Below are 14,083 nucleotides of genomic sequence, written 5' to 3' on the forward strand. Positions count from 1 at the left end.
GGAGTTCTAATTCTGCTTATTCAGTACTAATTTCCGTGGAAGCCAGGTTGCCCAAACATATTTTTTTCCTGGATGTGAGCAGAGCGAGCCGCTCTGGTGTATTATGCTAAACAGCGAGGCATTGCTGCATATTAAGTAGAAACATGTCAGAGACTGTAAACACTCCAGGGGAAAAAAAGTCCGTAAAGACCTTTAAGCTCAGAATTAATAAGTTCCATCTTCTGCAGCAGAGTTAGATTGTGATGTGATGGAGGCTATATGAATACTAGACAGCAGTAATCCTCTGCTCACAGAGCTGTAACAGGAGCTGTGGTCTCCACAGCAGAAGATTTCTGCTGGAGATGGTTTTGAGTTTGCAGGGCACACAGACACAGGTTTCTGTACTGTGGACTCTGATGGAATCCTGCTGGTACAGATGAGGGTTCTGATGGGATCACATGCATATGAACTGAGAGTATCTCTTAAGGGTTAAGAATGTTTGAAACAGTGTTGTGCATGGTACTTTTAGACTTTTATATATTACTATTTTCAAAAGTAATCCTTTACCTTGCAATATTAATCTCTAAAATGATAATGGATCACATACGTTCTACATTACTTTTAAATTCTTTGTAACAATCACAGATGTTAAACATAGAAACCTGATGTGACAGTTGAATTCCAACGTCTTTCTGATTTGAGATACAAAAGAGACAGAAATTTAAATGTGGGACCTCCAGGTTTACCAGATGTTTTTTTTCTTTTGTTTTTTTTTTTTTTTTTTTTTTACCTCAACCCAGTCAGCAAAACCAAGTGGGCACTATATGGTTTAAAAGGGGGCAGAAAATGTGGACCCCAAATGGGTTTGTCCTCATTGACTTAGGTGGGAACTCAGGGTATCCAGCCGCCTGGTGGAAAGCGTAGCGTGCTAGCAAGCTCCACTGTAGCATGCTAGCGAGCTCCACTGTTGCACGCTAGCAAGCTCCACTGTAGCATGCTAGTGTGCTATTCTGTAGCACATTTGCAAGCTCCACTGTAGCATACTAGCAAGCTCCACTGTAGCATGCTAGTGAGCTCCACTGTAGCATGCTAGTGAACTCCACTGTAGCATTCTAGCAAGCCCCACTGTAGCATATAGTGAGCTCTGCTGTAGCATTCTAGCAAGCTCAACTGTAACACGCTAGAGCTCCGCTATAGCATGCTAGGAAGCTCCTCGACAGCAAGCTAGCCAGCTCTGCTTTATCGAACTAGCTGTAGCGAGCTCCTCTGTATTGAGAAAGCAAGCTCCACTATATTGAGCAAGAGGGCTCTGCTGTCCACCAGGTGGCATAGGGAGTCTACCCACTGAGTGTCCACTTAAATCGATGTGGACAAACCCATTTGGATTCCACATTTTCTACCCAATTTTAAACCATATGGGGCTCACTTGGCTTTGCTGGCTGGGAAGCTGTCCGATTACTAAACAACTTTGACTATCTTGGACTCCCTCTGAAGCCAGACATCATGTTTGGACCTGTTGACTGGTTGGGTAGATAAACACTGAAATCTTTTGGGAGTGCATGAAGTAAAGATGGGGTTAGAAGAGTTAGAGTCAATGAGGCCGCTCCTTCTTCGCTCTTTTTTTTTGCACCTTTTATTGCTTTTTTATTCATATTCATTGGTGTTTTATTTATTTTAGTCTCTTATCTAACACTTTTTATATTATTGTTTTAATTTTTCACTCTCATGGTCCCAGGAAAAGTAATTTCACTCAGTCTGCAATAAAATGTTTTGAAGGCAAGTGACAATAAAGCTTTTATCTATTTATATGAGATATATAGTATTAAAATGACAGCTAATAGAATTATTTACTCTTGGTAAAGTGAAAGCACTGAAAACCCAGTTGAAGGAGTAAACCTCAGGTTCATAGCTAAAATATAAGGGATCTACTTTGAAATAAGAGAAAATAGAGACCAGGAGGGCGATGTTCCTCAAAAGGTTAAAAAAGTTCAAATAACTGCACCTTACAGGGCAGATGGATCAGGTCTGAACGCACATATGAAAAAAAAAATACAACTCAAGCCAAACAGGAAATTTAGCTCAGTAATTTCAATAATTAAAATTTAAAAACGGTTAAAGTGACCAATCACAAGCATAAAAATGGGTAACGTTGCAGCTTTTTCATGCTTAAAATGCCTCATAGTTTTACCTATCTGGACAAATATGCTTTAGGCAGTAAGACATAAGTTACTGTAAGGAGTAAAATATTACCCAGAATTCATTAGTAATCCCTAATGGCAAAAATAATTGATTATGGTATATTTTGTTATCACCAGTGCTTCACTTTTTAATCTTTAGATCTTTTATAATTTAGTTGTTGCATGTTTTTACAATAGAATCACTTCATTAAAGAAAATCGTGTCCCACTTTCAGTTCTAATGTTCAAAGTCAAGTTGATCTATTTCTGTTAAAAGGCGAAATGTTTTGTTCTTTCCAGACTATATGCAATCGTTATATTGGTTTGTATTTCCTTTAACTATTCTGTTGGACACGGTTTACCAGTAGCTCACACTCATGATCAGTTAATCAACTGCAATTCATAAGCAATCCTGTCACATACGCCTGGAGGCAAACGGAGAGTTTTTTTTCCCCTTTTCTTGATGTGTAAACGATGGCACATGCTAAATCTGCTGTGTGATTGGTCAATAATGGCGTGTTTATCCAGTTCTTTATGTTGTGTCTGCATATGTAAATAAAAGCAAACATATATATGGAAAAACCATACATGGGGCTGACATTTCGGTGTGTTTTCTGTGAGACAGCGGAGGAGAAAACCAGCTTTCTCTCTGTTCCAGATGGGGAGGTGGGTCTGTCAGTGCAGAAAACTCCTTGTGAAAACTGGATTCTGCTGTTCTCACTTCATCCTGGTGTCATGTTACACTGTGGCTCCAATCTAAAATAGACTGTGTGAAGTCGCACAGCTTGTCTGATTTTATTTATTTTATTTTTTTGGACCTGTGAGCCTTCTCTCTGCACCGGCAAAGAGCAGGCTCCTGTGACAAGATCTGAAGTTGACTTTTGCTTTTGCTTAGAAAGTGCTCATGCAGATGAAGTGCTCTTTGTTACAGTTTTGCACTAAGCATGAGCGGAGTGAGAACTCTCTGTGGGGGTGCTGTGGATGGAGATGCTGTTCAGGGAACAGGGGCCAAATTTACAAAGATAACATTCACAAGATGCCATTTATGAGGAGAATCAGTGGGAGCTAACACTTTCCCTGCCTTCTGAAAAACCCTCCTCTGCCTTCATTCTTGTGTGTTGTTACTGGAATAAAAACTGGAAGTCTCTGACACGGTTTTGGAGACACTCTGGGAAGAAGATCCATTGGAAGTGAGGTCGAGGGATGAACCATGTGGTCGTGCACTAACCACAGCTCCGCCAGGCCCCAGTCTTCCTTTATTCTTTATTTTGGCCGGGTCAGCTTCGTCGCCGGCATGAAGAACCGTGGATATGGTGGTCTCCATTCGGCTGGTTTTGTAAACGCTGGTCTGAGTCTGAAGGTACCGAGTGGACTTTAGTTCCAGGCCTTCGTAGGAGCCTTCCGGGACACAGGGGCAGCAGCGGAAAGCTTGCTTAAAACCAGCGCGAAACCTAAAAAAAAATAAAAGACAGAGGGTTTAAATATTGTGTTTTAATACAGGGTGTTTTTTGTGTTTTAACATGTTCTTGTAGCATATTTCTCATTGTAAATAAAGTAATTTACGATTAAAACTCAATTTCTGAGTATTTCTTAATTCAAATTGCGTTGGATCAGAAAACCAGATGCTAGAAAAACCTTTAAGCTAATGACACAATTTCTGACTGGGCGTCCCAAAGTCTCTCTTACCTTTCGGCTCCACCTCCTTGCACACATTTGTTTTCCTTGTCCGAGCTGGCCTCTGGTTCAAAACTACGGCTGGATTGCTCCACTATTGATCCCCATTATTTTTTTACCGCTAATGCTAGCTTGGGGCTATAAGCCTGCGTTTGAGAGCGAAGACAGAGCTCCCAGCAATGGAAAGGGGGAGGGGGCGGGGTTGCTGCAAGCCAAATGTCCTGCCCACAACCCAGAATTGAATTCTACTGCTGCTGTGCATAAAATATGTCTTAAAAAACGACAAAGGCAAATTAATTTTGGCTAAAAACTGTACAATCATAATTAAAAGACAACTGGGAACCATTTTTACCCTTTAACGTCCAGATTTATAGATAGATACATAGACTCACCACATGTAAGTACATTTTTTGGCTGATTTGGTTTGTCGCATATTTGAGACAACAGGCATTGAGGGGTTAAGAAGGAAAAAAATATGGTCGGGGTGGGACTTTAAAGGGTTAAACGTTTTTAAAAGAAGCTCTACAACAACAATAGTCAGAAATTCTGTAAATTGTTGCATTTAGTGGAATCTGCTGTAGTCATGGCTTTCAAAACATCACAGAAGAACAAAAATTCAAACATGAGGTTCCTAGCAAACACAAGTGAACATGCTTCCAGCCAGACTGTTTATGTGACACACTTTGACAGAGAACAGCAATAACACAAAGTTCTGTGAGACACGTGGACAAAAGAATGAATGAGTAAAACACACTATTGCAGAAATTAGGGAGTGTGAAAGTTAGATATTCTCATGTTCTTTAAGGAAAAATGCTCAATCTAAACTACGATGAATTATGGAGCCAGGAAGAAATGACAAATCAGTAAAGAATTTGGAACAGATTTAAATCTAAAACACAAGTAGATCAGGAGGTAGAAAATGACGAATAACACCGATGACGCTGTGTCGCTCATTAAAATCAAGAAAGGTGATTGAAACAAATGAAGTCTAATCTTTAAATAATGACTAATTCCAAGCGTGCTGCGATACAGCCTACGATTTAATTTGTAGAACTAAATGAGTTTCCTTTGTGAAAACACCCGAGTGTGAAAACTCATTTGCCTGCCAGCAAAACTACAAGTGGTTCCAACTGAAGAAAAGGGAAGATGTGTGATTTAAAGCAACAAGCGGCGCTGACCATCTGTGTTTGTTTTGTTAAATAACAGCCTTCTGATTCATTGACATTTTAGCTGGCAGGCTGAACGCTGCTAACGATGCAGACCGAGCGCATACTGCTAATGCAAACTGTGACATTCAGCCAATTCCAGAGTCTGGAGTCAATGCTAGCTCCATTCATTTGAAGAGGTTTTGTTGGTGTCGACATTCTAAATGAAAGATTAGAGCAAGATAACAAAAAAGAATAATACAAGAAATACCCGAACGAAAAATGATGAATAAATGATGATTACAGGCTTGTAAAATAGAGAGATAGACAGACAGACAGATGCAAGATAGATAGATAGATGTAAGATAGATACAAGCAAGTTAGATATATATATCCAGGATAGATATATGTAAGTAAGATATATGTAAGGAAGATAGATGTAAGGAAGATAGATGTATAGATAGATAGATGTATAGATAGATAGATAGATAGATGTATAGATAGATAGATAGATAGATAGATGTATAGATGTATAGATAGATAGATAGATAGATAGATAGATAGATAGATAGATAGATAGATAGATAGATAGATAGATAGATAGATAGATAGATAGATGTAAGATAGATAGATGTAAGATAGATTGATGTAAGATATATATATATCTTAATGTAAGATAGATAGATAGATAAACGTAAGATACATAGATAAATGTGAGATAGAAGGATGGACAGACAGACAACAAAACAATTCAGGAATCAAGTGAAAATAAAACCAAGCTTGTTTCTTTACTAAACCTGCATTCATAACATGTGAAAAGGATAGGGAAATAAAAATAAAGCATAATTACAAACTTATGGTGAAAGCAAAGTCTACATTCACAGGAACAGACTTGAGAAGTTCAACATCACCATGCAGAACAAAAAAAGCTCTGCCAACGCTCCGCCTCTTTTATGACGTAGTTCTGGTAAGAGGGACTCATGTGCACGTCACTTGCATGTGCAAAGGTGGGGGATATATACTACTTTGAAAATTAATTCAATAAAATAATAAGATTAGAATTTTCCCGATGCAGTTTTAAACGTTTTGTAACAAAGCTGAACTTAAAAGCTTTAAAGTGCATAACCATTATGATTAAAATTAAAAGATTAGGTCCTTAACACACCAGCCACTGAAAACAATCAGGCTTCCCTAGAGATACAAGCTCAACTTGATCAGAAGAGTTAAAGACAGACAAAACTGAAGAGATGACTGCAGGCACCAGGAACCATGTTTGCTTTTTACATGGATACTTTGTGGTTTTTCTTTTTTTTAAATACCATTTGGTCAGTTTTTACTTCCAACCGTTAATTTGACAAAATGTACAATTCGGATTTTGTATATCTTTACCAGAATTTTCCATGGTTATTTATTATTTTTACCGTAATGTTTCTATAACTTAAAAGGAGTCCACCAACCTGTCATTCAGACAACAGTAGATGATGGGATTGTACATGGTGGAGCTCATAGCCAACCACATGATGGCCAAGTAGAACTGCTGCATGTACGCTTTTTGAGACATGTCAGGGAAGAACTGGTTCAGCAGGAAGTAGGTATGGTATGGCAGCCAGCACACGGCGAACGTGCACACCACAACGATCATCATCTTCACCACCTGATAGACAAATGACAGCACAGTTGTAAATTTCATTTTAGAGAGCTTTTTCAGTGCCAGTTGGATTTATTTAGGTTACCTTTAAAAAAGCAAAACAACACACAAAAAATTAATTATTTATAATTTACTGAAATGAATGTCTCCATTTAGAAAATTCAAGAAGAGTCAACAAGGTACTGGAAACATTCCTCAAAGTTTGGTCCAAGTTGACATGATAGCATAACACAGTTCCTGCAGATTTGTCGGCTGTACATCCATGATGCCGATCTCCGTTCCACCACATCCCAAAGATGATCTATTAGGTTGAGATATGGTCACTGTGGAGGTAATTAGAATCCAGTGAACAAATTCTCATATTCTAGAAACCAGTCTGAGATGATACTAGATTTATGACATGGCTTCTTATCCTGCTGGAAGTATCTATTAGAAGATGGTAACCTGTGGTCATAAAGGGATTGACATGGTCAGCAACAATACTCCGGTAGGCTGTGGCATTGTAACCATGATCCATTGGTTCTAAGGGGTCCCACCATTACACCACCAGCCTAAACTCTTGATAAAGGCAGGATGGATTCATGCCTTCAGGTTGTTGACGCTAAATTCTGACTCTAGCATCCAAATGTTGCAGCAGAAATAGAGACTCATCAGACTAAACAATCTTCCATTGTCCAGTTTTGGTGATCATGTGTGAATTATAGCCTCAGTTTCCTGTTTCTCCTCAGTTTCCTGTTCTTAGATGTCAGGAGTGATACCTGGTGTGGTCTTTGGCTGCTGTTGTCCATCTATTTTATGGTTGGACGTGTTGTGCGTTCAGAGGTTCTTCTGCAGACCTTGGTTGTAACCAGTGGTTATTTGAGTAACTGTTGTCTTTCCATCAACTGGAACTAATCTAGTCAATCTCTGGCATAAACAAGGGCTTTTCGCCCACAGAACTGCCGCTAACTGGAGATTTTCTCTTTTTCTGACCATTCTCTAAACCCTAGAGATGGTTGTGGGTGAAAATCCCAGTAGATCAGCAGTTTATGAAATACTCAGCCCAGCCCGTCTATCACCAACCACAATGCCACATTTCAAAATCATTTCAACCATCTTTTTTCTCATTCTGATGCTCGGTTTGAACTGCAGAAGATCTTCTTGATCATGTCTACGGTTGTGTCCGAAATTCCCCCCAACCCTTAACTACTACAAAACTAAATAGTGTTGGGCTATATAGTGCCCTGGATTTTAAAGTCAATTCGGATACGATGCTCACTATTTTTCTTTCGTTTTTCTAAACGCCGGATATGACATCACAGATTTCAAGAAGTGAAAATCGAATCAATACTAACATTTCACAACGTTTATTTATGACTCCATTGTGTTTTTATTAAAAAAATACATCCAAACACGTTTTTTTGTTAAAAATTGTTTGAACGCAAGGCATTGTGGTCTATATTTGCTAATCTATTGAGCATCGATGCATACTAGTTTTTCGCAAAGACTTCTGGGAAATTTCTAGTGCACTCAATTTTGGAATTAGTAGAGTCGGACAACACTAGAAAATGGCGAATGCACTATATAGTGCTCTATATGGTGAGAAGGGGGTGAATTTGGACATAGATTACATGTCTAAATACATTGAGTTGCTGCCATGTGATTGGCTGATTAGAAATTTGTGCTAACGAGCAGTTGGACAGGTGTGCCTAATAAAGTTTCCAGTGAGTGTATTCTGTTTTAGCAGGATCCCTAAGTAATGTCTGTTTTTTTTTCATACCATCCACCCATCCATCTTCTTGACCGCTTCTTCCCTTTCGGGGTCGCGGGGTGCCGGAGCCTATCCCGGCTACTGAAGGGCGAAGGCGGGGTACACCCTGGACAGGTCGCCAGTCCGTCGCAGGGCCTTTTTTTCATACCGTGTCCCCATTCATGGTAGTTACTGGGAAGACCCCTGTTTGAATCCCAGCCGGTGCAGCATTCAAAAACATACAATGCAAAGTAAAGGGTCCAATCCTAACACTGGATCTTTTCTGTGTGGAGTTTGTGCATATCTCTGTGTGGGTCTGCAATGGAATAGTGACATGTTCAGGTTGTAACCCACCATTACCCTAAAGTAGCTTGGATAGGCTCCAGCAACTTCCCTGACCCAGAACAGTACTAAGAAGGAATATAAGTTGAATGTGTGGGAAAAAATCTGCACCAGTGGAGTTGTAGATACAGTTAGTTTCCTGCTCCTATCTAATTTCCTATTAATGAGAGATGCTGCTGGTCTTCTCTAAACATTTGGTATTCAGTTTCTCTCGCCTTTGTTAAGCCAGTCCGTTGACTGAAGCACTTCGTTTGCAGAGCCCTTTGCTGAAAAGCATGAGCTGCTTTGAACTCTGTCAAGTAAAATGAAAATGTAACACACAGGGACAAATCATTAGCTTTAACCCACAATAAACAGACCACTCTCACTGCCAATGAGCTGAAAATAAAGATGTGAAGCTGTCTCATTAGTGTGAAGGTGGATCAGCATCTTTCAGGTTGCTCCTTTGTTCTGTCCAGGAGATGGACAATTTATACAGAATAAAAGAACATCTGCAGCTGTGCATGCAGTGCTTTGCAGATTAGTTTTTCTCAGAAAGTTTCTAGGACGCTGCATTTATACATTTCTAACAACCAGAAAAAACATGAGCTTAAATATTTCTTGGAATAAATGTGATGTCCAGGGTGTACCGTAGCAGGTTAGGTTCTGGCACCCCGTGACCCCAAAAGGAATACAGTGGTTAAGAAAATGGATGGATGGAAATGTCCTTTTTGACATGATCATTATTACCTATTGTCAGTAAGACTGTCACTTTAATTAGGGGAGGAAGCAACATTTAACAAAGTACTGTGCGGGGTTAGATTCGTCAAAGTAATCTATTAAAATTAAAACAATCTCACAGCCCGCAAAGAAAAAAAAATCGCCCTTGATTCTGAAAGTATCATAAATAATTGTACACAAGTCAGTCAAAATACAACACCTGCGCAAGATAATCCTGTTGATAAATAAAACAATATTTGGAGATATTGAATCTGTATCTGTAACGATTGTTATAATACATTTCTAAAGAATAATCCTAAAAAAATACAGATTTTGAACCAATCTGTTCATATTTAAGGTAACTCGTGCTTCCTAAACTCCAAATAAACAGTAAATGACTACTCCAGACATTGTTAAGGCTCTGCATATATAATAATCCATATGTGCTGTTTATTGGAAAATACAACCAGAGGAAGCGTAGCAGACCATAAAAAATAGAAGATGAAAACATGTTGCTTTTGTGAAAGGAAACAAGGTATTCTGAAGAACCATAAAAGAAGAAGATGAAAGGGGTGAAACTTTAGGGTTCAGGTTTTTGATGCTGTCATGATTATTTTATCACCAGGATACAAACAAAACAAAACAATGTGCAGCCAACTTCATTTTGAGACTGCAACATGGATGGGAGAAAAGGCTGGTCGATCCAAGGAGCAGGTTACCTTGCGCTTGGCTATCAGCTGCTCTCTGTAGCGGTCCGAAGAATCTCCTGGGATCTCACTGGCCCAAAGCGTGAGTCCAACCACAAGGTATGCACAACCCATCACCAGCAGGGGAAGGAAGTAAAGTAAGATGGCCACAGACACTTGGTACCTAAAAGAAGATAAAACCACTTATTATAGAAGGGAAATATTCCGGCATGGACAGGAAATGCCTTTGCTGTCCCTGTAAAGGGTATGAATGTTATGAATACAGCAGCTCTTCTCTTCAGCTTTTTTGTAATCAAACAGCTAGAAAAAGGAAATCAAGAAAAAATGGCAACACTGAGGTATATCTACAAAAATGTGTATTATGTATTTTCTTTTGAAGATGTAATTGGTGGTACAGTGATGACTACTCTTGTCTAACAGTGAGAAACACTGGTTCAAATCCTTACAAGGGCCTTTAGGAGTTTCAGTGCTTTCTGAGACAATCAAGCACTTTTCTTTTCTAGCTTCACAGTTTTAACTTTATCTCTTTTTAGCTTCCTCCCACAGTCTAAAACCATCATTAGTTTGATTGTTGGGTCCACTGTTTGTGGTCCTGCAACAGACTGACGAACTGTTCAGGGTGTGCCCCGCCTTTGCCCAGCAGTAGCATAGTTTGCTCTGGCAACCCTGTCACCACATCTGGTTCTGAAAATAGATAGAGGTAGTGACAACACGGACATATTATTGCTCTCAAATGATGGCAAGTGGAGATGGTTGGTTGGTTTTCACAGCATGTAGGTAGAAGTTTTTTTCTTCTAAATTGTACCAGCCTGCGTCTTTTCCAAGAAAGTAATGTGAACAGTGAGAATCTGGGGTGGGTGTGCTGGTGAGGATGTGTCAGGCTTTCTTTTTGAGTTGGCAGGCGCAAATGTCTTTGAGCACAGGTAGTAACGAGCTAATCTGCCTTCACCGCCCACTACAGGTCCTTCTTGTTTGCCTCGGTGCTGCTGCTGAACCAGGCGCTACAGCAGCAGGTCAGAACGCTCTCAATTGTTGACCTGTAGATGTTTCTGAAAAGAGGCTACTGCAGGAGGTGATCACTCCTGGGTTTCCTAAGAATATTAAGTCATTGTTGTGCTTTCTTTATGTGGTGGCTGATGTGTGTTGTCCATGTGAGATCAGCAAACATGAGCACACCAAGAAACTTAAAGCTGGCCACCCTCTGCACCTCCACTCTTTGTATGCAGAAGGCAAGCTGCTTTCCGGAGTCCAAACCACTGCAACAAATGCTGGACTTTCTCTATATTTGGCTATTATCATTGTTTGATTTCAGGGATGACATCAGCCACCCTAACAAAGACGTTTAGGGGTATCTGGGAGCACAGTTGTGAGAGAAGAATAGGGAAAGCAGGAAGCTGAGGACACAGCGCTCTGGGGTACCAGTGTTCAGAGTCTAGTGTTTTCTGTAAAGACAGATCTATCTGCAAACTTAAAATCTGGGTTCTTTTAGCATATGCTCACTGCTGGTATGATTAACAAAGCCATCTGACTAGTAGGTATAAGTAAGCTTGAAAGAGCAGTAGCTAAAAAGCAAATCACTAACAGTTTCTTTTAAAATCATTAAAGTCCCACTCTGATCATCTTTTGATCTATTGTAAAATTATTTTCAGTCCCAGCCAGCAAAGCCAAGTGGGCCCCATATGGTTTAAAAGTGGGCAGAAAATGTGGGCCCCAATTGGGTTTGTCTGCAGTTTCCCTGGTGCCCGGTGGACAATATTGTAGCTTTCCAGCCTTATAGATTTGAGCCAGATGTCAGCTTAGAGCACGGGTCCCCAAACTACGAATCCGGCCCTCCTCCACATTTGTCTTGGCCCCCAAACACTTTCAGAAAAATCTATTTTTTTTTTTCTCTCAATTTGGCCGATCAAGACCCACATAGAACATAACATTTTATTCCACCCTTTTGCCGTCTAAACTATGACTGGAGAGGATAGACTATTGGTTTAATTTTTAAAATATTTTTGTATTATTTTTTTTTATGTGAAGATTACAGAAACAAATTTGGCTATGTGTAGCTTTCTGGAAGGACATAAATGTTTATGTTTAGGCTGTGATTGTTATACTGTTCCTGTTAGCCTACAAACCTCCCCCGGCCCTAGGCGGATCTATTCATCTGCAAGTGGATGCATTGGAATGAAGCAGAGCAGAGCACTTGTTGTTTGAGCACAACAATTACATTGAAAAAAAAATTATTTTGTTAATATATGCATCCTCCATGATAAGAAAAAGGCTACAAGAACATGTTAAAAACACCAAAAATAAAATTTTCATTGAAGTGGGTCTTTAATTTTGTTCACAAGTCAATTTGTGTGCCTTTAACTCAACAGGCAGCTTCTTCCTAACTTTATCTAAGACTTGTTTAATGCTTCTGGTTATCCAAGCAGTTAGTTTGTCTATAAGCCTTCAGAAAAAAAGCAAGGAAATCAGATAACATGACTGATTTGAATAAAACATGCTTTTGTGTTTGAAAGGTGAATATACCTTTTACACAACTGGTAAGGCCATGTTAGTGGTAACATACAACATCCAGTTAAATTAAATTCTGTCTTTCAGATTTAGACTCTAACAAAAGATGCAGGAAAAAATATTTTGATTTATGTTTAAATCAAACAGAAAAATCCTGATAGTAGCATCTTCAGGGGGAATTTAAGAGCTAATGTTCTGTCTAAGCTATTTAACTGTTAAGAAAGGAAGTCAGACCTTTCCTTCAAGAACTGCCCATTGAATTAAAATCCTTTATGGACTAATGAAATGTGACAGTTTCAGAATTTAGCAAATGATTTTCTTATCGTTCATGGACACAGCGTTTGATCCCACCGGCTGACTGTAAGCACCCCACAGTGCATGCTGGCATTAATGTCCATTAAATTGTACAAAATGGTATCATAGCCTTCAGAGCGGTGCACAAACGTTCATGCTGTGATTAAGTATATTCACACAGAAGACCCCCCTGACTTCAGCAATCACACAGGGGCAGTTCGCTTTCCCATACGCCAGAGCTGTAGATAAGCCTGACGGGATGTTTTTGGCAGCAATTAGCTACAATTATGTTAATCCTAATGAATAACCAGGACGACTGGAGAAAAAAAAAATTAGAGAAGAAGCTTTCTACTGAGACACAATCATATACAAAAGTGTGCAATGCCAAATGGAAAGGCACAAATAGTAGTCTGTGGAGCTATAAAGGTCGCATGAGGTAATTCTCGATTATGAGCTAACAAGTAACATTTACACTTCTAAAATAAAAATTAAAAATATATTTTTTTGCTTTATAATTTACCTGACAGAAATTCATTTTAAGTCAAGTTTTCCTTGTTTGCTTGTGTTCAGTGTGTTTAGATTCAGTTCCTTCCCCCCAGTCAGTGTCAAACCAGGTTTTAGTTGCTGTCAAGAATCGATGGTTCAGGATTCAGAAACTCAGGAGACAGGGTTTGTGGTAGCAATTTACAAGTCAAAGAAATAACCATAATCTTAACAAAAATGTTGAAAGTCAGAAAGTCAGATTTGTCGCGTTAATCTGACATGTGCTTGACGCCGACAATTTTTTTGGCGCATTAATCGCAGATTTTCTCATACGTGCCTTTCCATACCGCGCTCGGGCGTCCCTCATTGCCCTCTAACTCACCGGCCGCACTCACTAGATCACGGGCGGGTCTCCAACCACCTGCTAGGACCGGCCCGGCGCCAGGACCTGGAGAGCTCCTGCACCCTTACCCGGCTCCGGTTCGCGTCCAGTACCACGTCTGGTGGTACCGGCTCACGTCCGGCGCCGCGTCCCAAGAGCTGCGGACCCCCGACGTTCTGAACAGCAGGCGCACCCGGGGGACGTTTTAAATGTAGTTCAAACAATGCCAGTTATTTGTAGATGGAAAGATAAATCTCAGCTTTGAGTGTGTGACCCGTCCCTCTTTCGCCGCGCGAAAATATGCAAAATATCCCAAAGTT

At 39.8% G+C, this 14,083-nt stretch overlaps 1 protein-coding gene across 1 annotated transcript in view; it reads right to left on the reverse strand.

Annotated features, from left to right (window-relative positions):
• Positions 1-2,948: 2,948 nt before the first annotated feature.
• Positions 2,949-14,083, reverse strand: part of tacr1a (tachykinin receptor 1a) — a 69,229-nt gene continuing 58,094 nt past the window's right edge. Inside the window, exons 3-5 of the mRNA XM_024275164.2 lie at positions 10,112-10,262; positions 6,432-6,628; positions 2,949-3,606 (exon numbers count right to left, since the gene is read on the reverse strand). Of these exons, the coding sequence (XP_024130932.1) occupies positions 3,261-3,606; positions 6,432-6,628; positions 10,112-10,262 (694 nt within the window). The 3' untranslated portion in view covers positions 2,949-3,260. The remainder of the gene's footprint in view (positions 3,607-6,431; positions 6,629-10,111; positions 10,263-14,083) is intronic.

This window comes from Oryzias melastigma, linkage group LG9, assembly GCF_002922805.2.
Source record: "Oryzias melastigma strain HK-1 linkage group LG9, ASM292280v2, whole genome shotgun sequence".
NCBI lineage: Eukaryota > Metazoa > Chordata > Actinopteri > Beloniformes > Adrianichthyidae > Oryzias > Oryzias melastigma.